This window comes from Nylanderia fulva, unplaced genomic scaffold (assembly GCF_048542155.1).
Source record: "Nylanderia fulva isolate GAGA-0341 unplaced genomic scaffold, ASM4854215v1 Scaffold27, whole genome shotgun sequence".
NCBI classification, from domain to species: domain Eukaryota; kingdom Metazoa; phylum Arthropoda; class Insecta; order Hymenoptera; family Formicidae; genus Nylanderia; species Nylanderia fulva.
The window spans coordinates 2,450,757-2,468,688 of NW_028190336.1; the positions used below are offsets into that span (position 1 = coordinate 2,450,757).

The 17,932-nt window shown below is 36.5% G+C and overlaps 1 protein-coding gene across 5 annotated transcripts in view; it reads left to right on the forward strand.

The window, feature by feature from the left end:
- LOC114931437 (EGFR adapter protein) overlaps nucleotides 1–17,932 on the forward strand; it is a 60,906-nt gene that overhangs the window by 32,451 nt on the left and 10,523 nt on the right. For 3 of the 5 annotated variants that reach the window (XM_029303466.2, XM_029303464.2, XM_029303469.2), the window contains 2 exons: nucleotides 1,377–1,451; nucleotides 7,681–7,827. In XM_029303466.2, the coding sequence (XP_029159299.2) occupies nucleotides 1,377–1,451; nucleotides 7,681–7,827 (222 nt within the window). Of the gene's footprint in view, nucleotides 1–1,376; nucleotides 1,452–5,773; nucleotides 5,832–7,680; nucleotides 7,828–9,669; nucleotides 11,787–17,932 lie in introns of those variants that run through there. The other 2 variants (XM_029303468.2, XM_029303467.2) reach the window with 2 other exon arrangements.

A 17,932-nucleotide genomic window follows, 5' to 3' on the forward strand; every position in this document is an offset into this window, starting at 1 on the left:
ATCTATTTATTTCGAATTATACAACTAATTAAAATAAAGCAAATTTTAATTCAAAATACATAAATAATAATTGATGAAAAGAACTTGCCTTATTATAGAGTATTCTTGTAATAATAATAAGTACCTAGACATAATTATTGTCGTTTCTTGAGAAACGAGGGTTCTTAGAAGCCGCTTGAAGCTATGCGTAGTACATTAAATTACGTCGTCGCCGTCGTTTGCTTCCTTAAAGTCGTCGTATTGAAATATCTTATTATGAGTATTCGCAAACAAGAGTATCGCAGACGTCAAAATATTAGTGTTAGAGTCAAAGACATTTCATATTTACATTGTTAATTCATAATTATCGTAAACCGAGACAGTTTGACATTTGACAGTTTGTGATTTTCAAACTTTCTCTTAAAGATATAGAGCTTCTCGTGATATACGATCTCTCTATAATTATGAAAAGCGTAAAATCATCGAGATATCTTTACGGATTGCTCCCGTCGAGAGAACATTGTGCCAGCATCCTTTATTGAACACCCGCCCTATGCGTTACCGTAATTATGCCGGAGATCCCCTTTTGTGGCTCCTGCAACATCAACCTTGGCTTTTCAAGACAATGAACCGTGTCTCCGACCAGAAACAGGGAACATTCTTGCGTAAAGTCCGCACCACTCTGAATCACATCGCGTAGCTTGCCAACTTTTCAATTTCGAAATTGGACGACCGCTTCAAAGTTGCATGCAGGAAGCACGAGTTTCCCAATGGAGAAACTCGAATGAAAAGGATGCTGGTCCTTTTTAAGTACGTGGCCTATAAATTGTAAATGTATTATCGCACTTTACTGCGTATTTCCGTTTATACTCGCGTATATAGAGCATTCGGTAATGGCTTTGATTTGGCGCCTGTTGCAGTATCGCATATGTGACAAGGACTTTTGGTTCTACCTAATTCTATTCTTTATTTAATTTCAAATATATTTTTGGTCTACAGTAGCTAACAGATTGTCGATATGACAGGAGAACTTTCACGTTTCTACCTTTAATTAATGTAATTGCTAAATAAGAACAACGTTTGATAAGGACCACAATGTTGATCGAAACGTAGTGTGTACTTATTTTGAATAAAGGAATAGCCAGTTTTTGGTCGAATTAAATTGCATCTCATTATTTGTTAAATATATTTTAATTAAATGTAATTCTATCGCATACCTATATATTATGTGTATGCATACGAAAATATAAATGAAAAATTTGCAATTTGGTCAGTGTCGAATGCAATTTATATCGAAACAGTGAATGGGTGATATTATTGTTAATGAAATGTAATGTTCAATCAACTATTATATATGCATGCTAATCTTATTCTGACTTTTGATTTATTTGTTTCAGTATAACGATCGATTCACGCCCATTCTCCTGATAGTCTCGCTCGCGGGGATTAAAGTATGCAGTCCAGATGGAAAAGTGAGTATTAGAGATGCATGCACGTGTACCTTACTTTTGTACAAAAAAGATACTTTGCGTTTGTACACGGCTGTTGTTATCGAAAAACCGGCTTGCCTACGGCATTTTCCAAGACGGAGCTTCATTTCCTGAAACTCTGCGCGAAAAGTTTGCCTCTTCTAGTACTAGGCACGACTGCGTCCTATTGCACCCTCTATCGCGTTACTTTCAGATAAGCGAAAAAGAAGTAACATAAAAAATAACTGTATTATTATTGTTGCTATTTTAAACTACTCTTCGTGTTAAATATGATATTTTTTTATTCTGATTTTTAAATGCAAAAGAGAGAAGAATGTTACGAAAAACGTATTGTAATTTACAGTTAACTCGAAAGAGATATGAAAGGAAAATTGCTTACATATCTGTATCGTGCTTGAAAAAAGTTAAAAACATAAAGAAATCCTTACAGTTCTTTCGTTGAAATCAGATAAAAGAGCAAGCGACAAAAAGGCAACACACAGGGGAGAGATTCTACGACAAGACGGCAAAACGGAAGTTGAACCGCAATGCGAGAAGCCTAATTTTCCGCGTTCTTGAGCGCCAAGTTCGATAATCCTCGTGCTACTTTGTCAGATCTTCCTTTCAAACCGACCTTGGGGCGCCAATCTTTTAATGCTAAAGTCAGCGTACCCTCTGTATCCTTTCGAGCGAATCATATTCTCTCGTTATATTCATCAAATCTTGACATGGAATTATATATGTAAATATATATTTAAAAATAAAATAATAATATTCGCGATAATATAAAATAATTAATTAAAAATCTAGAAGACAAAAAGAATAATTATGATCACGTAAAATATATCGATTATTTATTTCAATCATTTTTAATCTGCACCGTGTGTGTAACACACGATCATAATTATTTTTTTCTTCTTCTAGATTTTTAATTAATTATTTTATATTATCGCGAATATTATTATTTTATTTTTAAATATATTTAAAAATAAAATATAAGAAACAATACAGTAGAATTATTATAAATCAAAATTTTATCGACATTTTTTGCTCCAATCTGAAAATGAACTCGAAAATATCTGGGTTTTCTCTTTGAATTCAGCTAAATAATATAAAACGTCGCGAGGCAGGAGAGAGGGAAGAAACGAGAGTAATCTCGCTCTGCTGTTCGTCTTTTATTATTTTCCGGACTTTAATTGGGGGCCCGTAATCCTTATCGCATCCCTGCCAGTAATATTTCGAAGTCGGCTCGTCATATACCCCGACTACCCTCGCGCGATCCATACTTGCCGTGTTCACGAACTGTACAGAACATATCGATCCTTCGAATTAGTGTTTTATTTCGACGGTTTCTCTTCTAAGCTCCCGCTTTAATTTTCTACATGAAAAAATCCTTACTTCCTCCTCCCTCGATCTTCGGTAAACGCCTCTTAAAAAAAGCGCCTCCAGGAATGTTTATCGGGGAAAAATGAAGAACATCAAGTTCATTCTTTTTCTCTCTACAAAATTTCGCTTTTTATTCTTACGTGGCAATATTTTTAATTGGTGTTTTTCTATCTAAACTTATAAATTATTATATCGTTTTAATAAGAAATAAGTACTTTTATTTCTCTTGTATGTAATTATGGATAATTAATCTAGACACGCAGAAGAATCCGATAAAATTATGTAATAATTAAACAGCACGTTCAGCTAAGCCAAGACTTTATTTAATAAAAATAATATTGGCACGAGAGTAATGAAAAATATAATTTGATCAAAATGTTTTAATCACATATAAGTTACGAAATTTGTCCTGTTTTTCTCTACCGAAAATTGGTTTATCCCGACGTGTATTTCACGTCAAACATATCTCTTCACGCTCGAACTCTTGTTACGCAAAGTCACGATTATCCTAAATCGTTCATGTACCACGAGAAGTTTGATGGTCGGGCGATCGTGCGTATGATTCGCCAGAAAAATCGACAGCCTATGAAAAACACCCTCGCTCTTCTTTGACACGCGATAACGAGAAAATAAGAGACACGTTATCCCGATAATTGAATTATGAATGGCTAAGATATCAATGAAACTCCAGGGATAGGGGATGATTGTTGAATAAACGTACACGATGACGAATGATACCAGTTGTGACACGAGTAAGAGAAAGAGGGAGAGAAAGTGACTGCTGGTAGAGCCATCAGGATCGCGAGGGGTATTTACCCTCTATCTGTAGATTTATTCGTGCATACATGAAACAGCACTCCGCGATGATACGCGTCTCTTCCGCATCTCTCACCCACCCGAACAGTTCGTTGCAACGTTTCACTGATGCCACCGAGAAGGCAAGGCCGCCTTTAACGATGCTTCATTCCTTTAGCCCCATTAAAGCCTTTGCCTCGTCGAGCGTGAAAAAATTTCTATGATCCCTTCGGATCTGTGTATACACGCTTCTGCGATTTTACGACATTCAAGCGGCTTTGCCCAAAACTTGCACTTTGTACACTAAACGAACTGATTATCCCGCTTTTGCCTTGCAACATATCGCTTCGCTTCAACTAACGATTTTTCGTATACCTACATTTACTTGTATAATGAGAGAGTTACTTCAAAAACATAGCGTCAATTATTTTCCAGCAATTTTTATGTGCAAATTTCCGAAAGGGTTTTTTAAGTAAATACGCATATGTATACGATTATATTTTTGCAACGTTGTTCGCGGGCTGTTATCGCGGAGTAAAATCGCTTCGATGTTGGTAAGATAAACTGGAGAATAAATCGAATTGGTTGCGGTAACTTCACTGTATGTGTGGAAGATCAATGACGGTAGAGGGGCTCGTGTAATTTTTGGACTCGTGCACTTGCCGCGATCACAGGATATGTTTATCCTTTACCTGCAGATTTACTCGCGCATACACGAAACAGCACTCACGCTACAGCGCATATCTCTTTTGCATATTCGTCCACCTTTTCCCCGCACCGTCAATATAGTATCCATACAGAATACCTTTTCTCGATATTTGTCACAAAATCGACAACACATCGTTCACTAACACGCGAATACGAGTAACTTTTTAAATTTATACTGAACGAGTAACTTTTTAAATATATACTTAATTATAGAGCGATCAAAGTAAGATGACATGAAAAAATACAATTTTTTTTCATTGGTTTTTATTTTTTTTTTTTTTAACCAAATTTTTAACATGATATGAAATTAAATATCAATTAATTAAATAAAGCAATATCAATTTATGTACATTTTATTAATGATATTTATATATATTTGTTCACACGCGCAATCTTGGATCGTATCTTAGAAAAGAAGATTGATGTAACATTCGAAAAACGAAAGCTATAAAATTTTTTACTGCAACAGCAAGAGTTTAACGTAACCCTGTCTTAAAATTTTTATTGAAGCCGAACTCGAAATCAAATTCTTAAAACATTTATAAGTTCCCCATCTGCGCTACAGATACGACTGAAAAATATATTTAGCACCGTCTGTGACCAAGCATTGTTACTATTTATGAGCGTGAATATATGTCCGCGAGTGCACAGGTGAACCACAGTTTAACGTGAGCTTATTTAACATCGAATTACAATGGAAACAATAAATAAATAAAATAATTCCGTAATAAAAAATAATGAAAATAAACCACCGATGAAGGCTTACTCTACAAGATAATGAATAAAGTATTTTTCTTCTTATTATATGTTATATCAGAAAATAGAACAAAAAAAAAAGAAAATTTACGATATTTCTTTAATATTACCTATTATAATTAAATCTTGACTTATAAATGAACGAATAATTTTCTCGACGCATAAGATATTTTTACATTTGCAATCGGATCTTGATTTGCTGGAAATCTCCGATTCCACGAATATTCTCAAAGCAGGACAATAGATCGCGTAGTAAAAGTTCAAATAACCGACGCAAATGGTGCAACCATATATTGCAAAGGCGAATAAAGACGATGGGATGGGCAAACAGGAATAACGACGTTTGTCAGTGTCTCCTTCCGTAGAATGTGACAAACTCGACAAAATCCTTCTCTGTAGAATGTCGTTTGTCGTATTTGAGAGCTGCGATTGGTATCACGCATAGTTGCTTCGAGATAGTTGGTCCACTTCTATGTGCTACGAGGCGATCCTCGAGCGTAACAACTTTGCTGCACAACTATGTCCGAGTGAATCGACTCACAGTTGGTACAACTTTGCGTGGCGTACTTCAATCGAATTTTTAACGAATTGAATTTTCCAGATATCTAAGTCGATTGCAATTTTATGCGGTGTACTTCAATTTGTGATTGCAAAACAAATCGAATTCCGACCGCACGAACTGAAATAAACTAGACTAGGTCAACCAATCAGTCTGTTTATGTCACCAAGTATATACATGTAAGATGATTATTTTAGAATATAATATTTTTATATTAGTTATTTATATTATAATCTTAATAATTTTAAAAAATAAATTTTATTACTTTCTTTAATGTTGCACACAATTTGACGCTGTATTTTATAGTAAAAAAGTAATTATTATCAACATCATCGATATCTTCGCTGTGGTTCATCATAAATATAAATGTTATGACGTCAACAATTTAATTTGAACAATTATCCTATATATATTTTGAATATACATACAACAGTATAATAATAAGAAGACCAATTCGAGCAATATTTATCTAAGAGGCATAAGTAAAAGCAGTCTTTTACTGAGTCAGATCATTTATATCTTTCTCACGTAGAACTTTGCTACTTCGAATAAATGCAGGCATCATGAAAAATTCAGTATGAAGCTTGATAGAATCGCGGAGTATCCATACCGGAAAAATTTGCTCCTACGAAACGATCATCTTTTCAATCGCCAATCTACTCGTCCGCATGCTCTACCAGGCTTACTTTTGCGAGAGATGAATTTAAGTGAGTCCATCATCTTAGAGCCTAAAGATGAAATCGTGTTTCTCTTTAGGATTGGGAGGATTTAAGTGCGATAATAGCTTAAGGCAAAAACGTTACTTTGGAAAAATAAGTTTAAAATTGAAAAATGATACATTAAGATAAAGTATTAAAATTAACAATAATATAATAAATTTATATCTCTTTACTTATTAATGTTTTATTCTGATAAACAATTTTTTTACAATTCTTTAAAAATAAAAAAAGAATGTTTCTTTAATTCCTATCCTCGGCTGGTTCATCAAAAACTACAATCGAAACTAAGGCAAACTCAAATTCGCGTGAAAACTCATAGAGATTGCATCACGAATCTCGAGAACGAAGCTTGTAGCATCGGTAAGTCGTTAAAAGTTTCACGTAACAACTAAAGACATCACAAGTTTTTCGAGTGGTCAATAATGGGCAACTTTTCGTTCTTTTTAACTTTCTTCGCGTCAATTGAATCATTATAACAATGCAGTAATACGAAATAATACTTTAATTAATTGTCTTATTACTGGTACTCTTTTTCAATTATTATTCGAAAGCTGCGTAAATTTTAACACTAATTAATATAATTTTAACCTTGAGTTAATCTAGTTATTATTGTTAGAAAATTAGGCTCAGAATGACAAATTAGCGATAAAAACTAAATACTAAATTTCTATATATATATTTTAAATATTAGATAGTTCTGTGGCCTTTTATCACTTTAATATGCATATAATCTTACGTCAAAAAATATTTTGATCAGTATTAATAGCCTTATTTGTATCATTTAACTTTCTCATCTTGAATTTACTTACTCAATGATTGCTAACCATCCATGATAAGTGATATTTATGATATCCTGCTTATATATAATCAGAATGCTAGTTTTTTGCATAGGTCTATATTTAATGTTCACGTTTCACGACGAAATTGATTTAAACGATTAAATCATTCAACAAGATAAGAGCAATAATAAATCATTTTTGTTTGCGTTCGTGAAGCTCTTGAAATATATTACTGCGGAAATTGTCAGTTAAAGTTGTTGAAATAATTCTTTTTTATTCTTACGCCGACATGCATCTTAATTAAAATTATAAACTCAAAATATCAAACATTAAAATGTAAAAGAAAATGCCAAATACAGCGACATTATTAATTGTAGATATTATTTGCAAAATTCTCATTTGTAATTAGTACATATATATATACTTGTTATATAGTAATCGCCGTGTTAATGAAATTACATCTACGTCTACTCTGCATCTTATAAATATTCTTAGACGCAACTGAAAATTATCTTTTGCTTCTGTTGCAGTGCGTGCAAATGGCGCACGCGTTAAGACGCATCTCTTATGCGACTTGTGAGCCGCAGTACGCCCAATTCAGCTTTTTGGCACGAGAACCTAGAGCGCACTTTAGTCTACAGTACTGTCACTCCTTCATCACCGAGTCTGCAGAACAGGTGAGTAATGAATAAATAATAAATCAATCGGGATGTATGGTTTGTTATACATAATGTCACGCCAACGTAACATCAAATATTCTTATATAAAATCTGAAATGAAGCAATAAATATCGATCGTCACAGGACCAAATTGTCGCTGACATTTGCAACTCTTAACTTATAAAAATATCTAGCTTTAGAACTGATTTTCTCTTTGCCATTTCCTTCTCCTGCAATGTATAAAATATGATACTGAAGAGGACTGCGATAACTAAAAGTTATATTCAAGATTTTATAATAGAGATTCAGTAATATAAATATGAATCCGTTTATGTAAAGCACAAGATAAAAGATAATTCAATCTTAAACAAATTTAAATGTCTATAAATATAATGAGCAAATGTATATTAACGCAGATATACCTATGATATAAATAGAAACATATAGCAGATAATTTGTTTTTAATTATTATAAGTATTTTAAATAATCGAGCTAATATAAATCGCCAAAAATAAACCGGAATTTAGTCCAAGATAATGTACGTGACAAGTCGCCCCTTACAGTGGACAACCGCACGTGTCTCAAGTGGAAACTGGAAACTGTCTCGACGTTTAAAGCCGATGGATCACTCACTTTATTCTCGACAACTCTCAGGACGTTAAGGATCTAGTCATGTTGATAAGAAAATATTTAAAATTACCACAAGGATCATATTTTAATTGTAGATGTTTTTAAATAAAATTAAATCCTTAATTCTTATTTATCTTAACAATATAATTTTGAGCGAGAAAAAATAATTAATTCTTATAAAAAAATTAATTTTTTTTAATTGATTTATTTCCACATAATTATAAATACTTTCATTTTCTTTTGCTTCAACTTAACAATGCGATCGTAAAACTTTGTTATTACATGTCATCATGGCTTTCTCGAAAATCGTAATAGCTAGGTGTAAAATATCCGTAAAAAGAACGTGTCTCTATACTGAAAATACACGAAAAATATCGTCGGATATATATCGACGAGTACCGAATGCCAAGATCTAAAAGCCTCTTCCTGTTGTCTGGAAGATAACATCGCTCGAGGCTTCGAAGTCCATCGGCGATATCAGAAAGGATAGAACACCGTAAGTTGGTAGAGGGTCTTAGCGGGTTGAGAATAGTAGACTTTGCACTTGAAACTTTGCACTCCACCATTGCCTTGACATTTAGTCAACCCTAATGGCGCACTTTTCGGATTAAACTTTAAATACCTTTCGCTGAATTAAGAATGTCATCGTTCCTAAAGGTCTCGGATCAAGTAAGCTTATTCGGATAGCATAGAAGACGATTGAGAAGATAGGTAGAAAATGAGAAGTCTCAGCGATATTTTTTCTGCTCATTGATACCAGCATTTCAATTTTCACGCAATTTCTTTAATTTTTATTAAATAATTTGTTTATATATAGATTCGAAATGGAAAATATAAAAGCTTGAACTTGTTATTTTTTTCTTTAAAAAAATAATGAATATCTTTCCATGTTATCTTTATATGAATTATATTGCACCGAAAAGCTTTGGCTTTCAATAATTGATTGATGTCTGACCATATGATCGATCTTCCGTGTAGTCTTAGAGAATTTTGAAGAAGACATTTCCCATTTCTTTCTTTACACTAGCCTTGAAAAATATCATAAAACATATTTGTAAATATTGTCTGCTACAGGTATAGATACTTGTAGCAGGTAGACACAGAGGTATTTCAAAGAAGATTCACGACTAGTATCTCAGCTGGAGTACACAGATGCTCGCCGCGAGAAATGGCCGCAGGTATATAAGGTATTCCAAAAGGTACTTAGATGTAAGAAGAAGGTGCTTACATCTAGTTGCTTTACATCACCAGACACACATACGGCACAAGTCCGGGAGTCGAAGTCCGCGATCATGTCGCGCTGACGGCAGGTCAAAGAACGCGAATAGCAAACTCACGAGCTACATGTGGCGCTGGACTCTCCCAAGTGGCGTTCTCAGTCGGAGCAGAGTAAAAAGAAGCCGACGTTGAAAAGATTGTGAGAGGGACGGAGCAGAGAGAGAAGGAGAACGATGGATAGAGCGAGAAAGACCGATCGAAAAAGACAGAAAAGGAGAGATCAAGGGAAAGAGAGAGAACGGGGACACGTGGTATTCAACAGCTGCCGTTGAACGTGTTCAATGCCGCGGTTGAAGCAAGAAAGCGGTCGCTCGCAACGCTCGACTCTTCGTAGAAGGAGGGGATGGAACAGTGTGGGCCGGTCGGAGCGGCTCGCTTCGTGTTCTTCATGGACTTCAGTCTCTCTCTATACGTACCAAGAGGTATGTTGCCATCGCCGGTTAAGCACTGTAATACTTGGACTTGCGTATTCTGATCGTTCGAGAGGCACCAGCACCTGGACCGTCAATGTACGTTGAATGGAAGAGAGCGAGATCTGCACCGACAAAACTCATCCGGTAGGTTCTCCAATTGACAACAGAAAGGATACGCGTGAACCAAAGTATACTCTCTCTTTAAACTGTCGAATTGAATGGTTTGCCGCCTTTGCAAGTTACCGCTCTTCCGCGATAGGACAAGCTTGACTGATGAAACCAGAGGTTGAGACATTGAAAGAGAGGCTGTGACATTAAGACGTCGATATATATACATGTACATATGTACAATTGCAAAAATCTAATTAAATTGAAAGCAAAGGAAACAAAGTTGAAAATAATTCAAGCCATAGCTTTTCTGGCAAAGTACAAGCAATTACGAGGAAGTTGGGTGTACGAATGTGTCCGGGCACGATCCTAATGTCGGTATAATGGAGATGATCCTGCATCAAGATCCATCGGAAAACGCAGTGCAAAAAAGTATATAGCGACTACATATATAGTTGACAGGCGATGAGTAAGAAGCGGTGAAGCAACTCTGTACTCGTTAACCGGTTTCCGCGGGTCGGCATGCAGAGCGACACGTAGAAAAGACTATACGCCATCGAGTGGAACTCTCCATCCTTCATACATGTGCCACACGTATGTACACCTCGCGATAGAACTGGTCCCGCCGATTCATGACGTCGCCATCATCATCCGCTAATAATATCCGCATATGTCGCGGGAGACTCGACGACTGCGAAAAATCCGCGAGAGAAATAAGAATTCGATGACAGAGTTCTCGAAAACTTTTCTGAATGTATGTACCCTCGGTGCTGCTATCGTATTTGCATTATGATACATATCAGCATCTCCAATCGCATTAACTATCCAAGGAGATTTCTCTCTCGAACGGTGCTCATCTGCATGCTGCTATGAAATGTAAACTGGAATTTCGTTTGGATTTCAAGAGGCGCTTGGTCTGCGAAAGACGCCGAAACTTCGTCGTAGGAATATTTCCTCGGAGAAAGGCGTTGGATATAGTAAATACTTTAACGTGTCGACACATGCCGGCATGTCGGTACATGCACTTTGGTGCATTAGAAAGTGCGCTGCATGGTGTCGTGAATGTGTGATCAGAAATGTGTGGAATATCAATGTTGGAAGTGCAAATTACCGACGTAAATCGGTGTGTCTTTTCGGATGATGTAATGATGATATCGAATTATTGCTTTATTATTAAATTTAAGTAAAAGTCAATCGCACGTTATTCGAGCATCTTTGAAGAGAAAATATCTCTTTAGCGGGACTTAAGAAATAGCAAATATACGAAGCGACGAGCGATTCATATATTCTCACAGAAGGACGAGCAAGTACAACGGTCGCTGTGGCATGAGGAGGTTTGCACGCAGGCGCAATATCCTGACCGCATTCTCTGCGATTATGGGACGCCTTGGTAAAGGCTCGCAGAGCTCAACAAGGCCCATTTTTAGGGTGCATTATCGCAAACTCGTGGACGAATACTCGCAGCAGGAACAATTAAAGTTCATGCCTGCGCTACCTGATTACATGTCGTATTGCTGTTGTCGATGTGGTCACACACAAAAGCTCAAAGTAAGTTTTCACGAAATACCTCCAAAGTTTAATCTCCTGAAATCTCGATTAATCTTCAAATTCATCTTACATGCAATGTGGACACGATGTAAATTGTCACAAATTATTCGCAAGCTCGATCGCTTTTGATATTTTTCATTTTGAGCTTTCTTACCTCGAGAAATCAGAGAATCAGTTTACCGGAATAGCAGTAAATGTAAGTTTCAAGTGATTCGATATACATATAATAAAACGATTTCTGGATTCTCCAGACTTTGCGGCATGGCTTATACTTTACCTCGCGATATTAACGGAGCGCGATTAGGTCGTGGTACCGCAATATGACCCCAGAGACAGGATTGCAGCGGTCACGAAAAAAAAAATAGAAAAAAACCTCCTCTATTGTTTCATCCTCCTGAAACATGATTATGAGCAAGTAGCAAGAGCGTCGTTTTTTGTGGATATCTATCGATTGAAGCTGCGCTCATCTATATATAGCTTCCAGTCGTTCGATTTTCTATCGCATCTAGTTTCATTCACCGATACGTATCAAAGTTATGCGTTCATTTATATCTTTTTCGACGTTTGGAAAAGATCGACCTATCTCTAGTCGAATTTTAGGATCTATTAAAAGAGAATCGTCGCGTCGGTAGATTGCATACTGGAGTCTGAGAAAGAGAGAAAGAGCCTAAGCCAGGTAATACTACTATCGTGCCGGAAAGAAAAAGAGCTAACGAGAGAAGGGAGAGTAAAGGGGGATAAGCCGTGGGATCGGACGAACGCATTCCTCGGCTTCATGTAGCTGCTTGTAGCGCAAGATGCTTCGTTCGTTGCCTCTTTACCGATGGAGTGTCTGTATGCATTAATATTTTAGCAATAATATATAAATCCGTCGTTATATATTCTTACCAGCCTCTATCTGCATCACAAACATTCAGAAAAGTTAAATAATATATTAGAAAAAAAGAAGAGAAACCCGCATTATATAACAATATAGTATAATTCGCGTAATTTTTTGCTACTCTCTCGTGATTCTGGCTACTATAATATATACATCAATATATATAAAATGATCTCGTATTGTTACGAAACCGATTCAAGCGAAAATCGCTTTAGAAAGTGACTTTTGACAATCGCCATCCTTCCGTGGATACCTCTTGAATCGACAATAGAAAACCATAATTCGTGTCGACCTTCCGCGCGGACAAAGATCGAGGTCTTTTGCAGCGAGACTTACAAAACGCCGTTTGAATTTGACGAGTTTTCAATGATCTCTCGTGTGAGTTCACTATTCGTGAAATCCAGGTGAAGCCACGCAAGATTTGCTCCCCTAAATTTTCACCTCTAGCGCAGCTGATGCATTCGAAGACATTTTCAGTGAAAAGAAAAGAGAAAAAAAAGAAAGAAGAAAATACGAGTCATTTACCACGTTGCGTAAACGTTACGAAATATCTCTCGACTATCGTCAATAGAGCATCTCGCACAAAAGATGACCCATTACCGCATCGAGATATCTTTCGTAGACACTTCAGGCACAATATACTCTGGACTTAGGCATACGTTATACCTAGTAGCTTCTCAATAATACATTAGTTGCCTGTTGAAAGACTTTGTAATGACTCAGTCATTGATTTTTCGAATCATTCATATCCGCTACTTTCTTTCGGTTTTGTCAATGTAAGAACCCCGAACAGATGTGAGATTTTACTTTTTATCTAACAGATCTCGTTTATTACTGCAAAACAACGATCATTTTTTTCTCGTAAAATCTGCCGATCGAATTGAACAAGTGACGCAATGACTTTGAAATATGCGCAGGATGCGCAAACGCATTGCAAATTTGTTATCAAAGTCTACATTTCTCACGTCACGTGAATGTGCAATTTTGTGCAATACCTATTATCGCGCAGAAGCGCCGAACAGTCACGGAAAATCTATAATAGCAGCGATTTTTTTCTAACAAGTGCTCGACATATGCGACCGCTTGTAAGCAATTTATAATTTGAAATTTCTACGGTAATTCCAGGCAAGAAATACCAACCGTAAAATGCCATTTTGCTGACTAAGCACGCTTCCTACCAAGAATGACATCGCGAGATGTAATGTTCATGCGTGTCTCGAATCGAGCGCATTGAATGCATCGAATGCATCATCCCCCTCGCATTGGACGTACATGTCAAGTACTTTTAACGTCGACTGTGCTCATTTCCTTTACATATACAGGATATAGATACTATGCTTTTGATTTTATCTTTTATTTTACTGTCGACTAAAAATATATAGTTGTGCTTATTTACACGAAAATACAAAAAAAATGTTGCATGTATTTCTTTGACGTATAATTGAACAAAATCAATTTTTCTTCTCTGTTTGATTTGTATAATAATTTATGTAATTCAATTGACTCTTGCATTCTGATATGCTTTGATTATAATATAATATCTTCATTATATCTCTTTCGTTTAATTTATATAATAATATGTATATTACATAATTCAATTAGCACTTGCATGTTTACATGTTTCAACTGCTTATTAATATTTTCGTTATGAATTCATTAGCGTTTGCTATTGAGACAATTCTGTAGGCAATTAATATATTTATACTATTTAAATTATTTTTAATAATAATTGCATAAAGAATTAAGTAACGTCAACATCTCCCAAGGAAAGAACACGACGAGAATATTAAAGCAGTGAATGATAAGAGAGATGAATGTTGCAGAGAAGATAATCTATCGATAGAAAGTCTATATTCGTAATAAGAGAATCGACATCAATGTTCATTTTGCATCCTTCAACGACATGCCAATATCATGTAACATTCTCAGTAGATAATGGAAGCTGATTGATTTACATAACATGTGGAGAATACACGGATTACTCCATAGTCAAGTCCGTACTGTATAATGCTTATTGCAGATTAATACAATGTGTAATGACTTAATCGATTCAAGCCTAATCCGATCATGAAATTAGCATTATATGTGTCTGTCGTATATAACCAACATTTCCGATATAATTTTCAATCGAGAGAAATATGAGGCTGGATAATTTTAATGCAATTGAAAAGAAAGAACAAACATTTAAATAATGCTAATAAAAATATCTCAATTATATTTCTTTTTTATTTCACAAGCATTATTGTTTCGCAAAATTAATCTCTACGATATAGATTAATTTTTGATTACGGTATGATATATTAGGAATCTGATGACTTCATGCTAGGAAATAATAATTCTTGAAATATGTACCACCCTCCGTTCGCATCTGGACCATTAATCGCTGTTAGAATCGCGCGCTCGATAAGAAAGAAATTCGAGCAGCGCGGCGGAGAAATTTGAAACGAAGTGATCCTCTTCGCGTCGTATGCATCCTCGAGGGTGCATTTCTGGGGGCACCGAAATAGGTTTAATGACGAGACTCAAGGGTACAGTAGCAATGGGTATGGGTCGCAAAGTGGGCGTATTGTCCTGCGATGATGCACGATTCACGCATCACTACGTCTTTAAGTTTACCGCTCATTGTCGAGGACCCCCATATACGATAAGCCATTTAACCGCGAGAGTTAATCAAAGCTACGTCGTTAAATTAAATCGCCCTCGCGACTCGCTATTATAGTTCCACGCTAATCATCTTTTTAATTAATGTATTTCTTACATTATTACAAGCACAATTTTTCTGTGAATTTCTCAAGTTTTACCCGAGTATATTCAACAATCTCAAAACGTAAGATATTCAAATGAAATATGGATGTGCAATAGTATGGAAATTCAAGAGATACGTTAATAAAGGAAATTAATTTTTTTCCAGAAAAATTGTGCTGAAATAAATTTTATAGAGAAAGGAAAATATAGAATCGTCAATGTTGTGAAATGCGAAAACATGTGCGTTAGATTGACATACATATATAAGAGAGTTACCAATCGGAATTATTAATTAAATATATTATATTTTGAGACAGCGTTGGATCGATTCGAAATTTATATGTAAAACAACTAATTTAGCATGCATGACGAGGACCAAAACAGTCATAATATTATTACAGTAACATTTCGGGAGGGCATCATGCATCTGTCAGATATGAAACAGATGGACTCCAGCAGACTCCAGTCGTGGCGTTAATTGCTGATCAAAGAGATTGTGCAACGGTTGTTCTTCATCTGCATTTGCTCTATCTCTCTCTCTCTCTCTGTCTTTCTCTCTTTCTCTGACCGAATCATCCCTCTAACTATTGTATATTCGATCCAATCTTCGACCGATTTTACGTTAGACTGAATAAAGCGCTCGCCACACGATCAAACGATATTTCGGCCACCATCGGAATTATATGGTTTCCTTTCGTAGATTTCCAGCTCGTTTGCAGAGTCCAAAAAGCACTATCGTCGAAATTATCATTATTAATTAATGCTCTCTATCTCTTGTCGTAGCCAACTGTTCGTATGATAATTTCTTTTCATATACATATGATCGAATCCTGGAATTTCACGGATGGAATTGAAGAAAGTTAAATTACGACATTTGCTGTATTTTTTCATCGATTTGCGAATGTTATATATTTTTCAGAAAATATGAAAGATGTATTTTCCTCTGAATTTATTTCAATTCAATTTAATTTACGGGGTAAATTTTGACATTGATAAATAACTTGTGTAATCGTGACGAACGTCGTAATGATTATTTTGTTAATGGCGTATACACGAGTCAGATCGTACCGATATGATGGCATGTAACGGTGAAATTTGAGAGATATCGAATATTGACATTTGAAACCGCTGTACCTGTCCTGTCACGAACAAGAGTCCGTGACGTCGAGAAAGAAGTTTGAAACTTTGAGATTTATAATCTTGAACGCGTGGTTCCATTTCCTTTTACAGACACAGCTCGAAAAGAGTCGTAATTAATTTAATTTTATTAATTCCAATTAACATTTATGGAACATTTACTTCAATTAACATTTAAATGGCGCAACTAAAGTTCGTTCGAAGGGTTTGATTCGATATTGTCATCCTCGGCGCAAACCCGAGGTAGCAAACAGGCGGACGAAACACGACCAAAGGTCACGAACGAGCGAATAAAAGAAGCGTAACGTTGAAAGAAAGACAAGGGAATTAGGGTTCGTTAAGGTGGAACGACGGGAAAGCACTATCGATGACGATGATGTTGCACTGTGAAAAAAGCGCGACGGTACTATGATGCGGTCGTCGGTGCAATGCAATAATGACGCTCTCGGAGAGAATGTTCTCTCACTGTGTGCTCCGTATTCTAGAAAACTTTTCCTCTCCAGCCATTTATCCGAGCGTCGCGTCGTCGAGGTAAACCAGAAACCGAAGTGAGGGAAATTCAGAAGTGTGACGAGGGCCATCCCTACCTCGAACGCCATTATTGCGAGTATACCGGCTTGTACCACGGCCGATGGTAGTGGTAGACCGGGTATACGGGACGGGAAATCTAGAGGAGCTGGAGATATGGCCGTGACCGCGTGGAATGTCTGGAATGTAGCCCGTCACGCTGCACCGGCGCAAAGCCACCGCGCGATCCATCGCCCTTTCGGTCCTCTTTCCATTCGATTCTGGCGTGTCCCTCGTCGTTTTTTGCCAAAAAAGACCGCCAGCGCGAACGGTGAATCAAGGTGAGCCAAGACGAACCGAATAGTTCTCCAAAAAAAAAAAAAAAAAGAACGCCATTTTTCCTTTAAAGTCCATCCAATATTCTGATATCTGATTCTTTCGAATCGATTCTTCCGACGTCTCGTCTCGAATTATCATTGGCGCGAAATATCGCTTTCATGTAATTCAAGGAAATGTTGCCGAGGATGTTGTTTAGATAATACAGTGGTAAATCTGTTTGATCGCTGTTGATCGATCAAACAGATTTGAATTCAAACGTGGTGAAGAGGGTCAGTGCCTGCTCGAGTCAATGTCCAGGACAGAGTAGAGCGGAGAGGAAGAAAGAAGAGTCGCCAGTGATGATTTCATCGCGCTTAAATTCCACCTCGGGCGGGAATCTCAGGGCCGTATTTTCGATTGTCGGCCAGAGGTCGAAATCGAAGGCTCTAGTCACAAATTCGCAGAGATTCCACCCACAACGACGATAAATTCTTCCTTATATGACGCGCTACGACGGCTCTTTTAGTCTATCGCGAGCAAGTGAGCTCCCTCGTTGGAA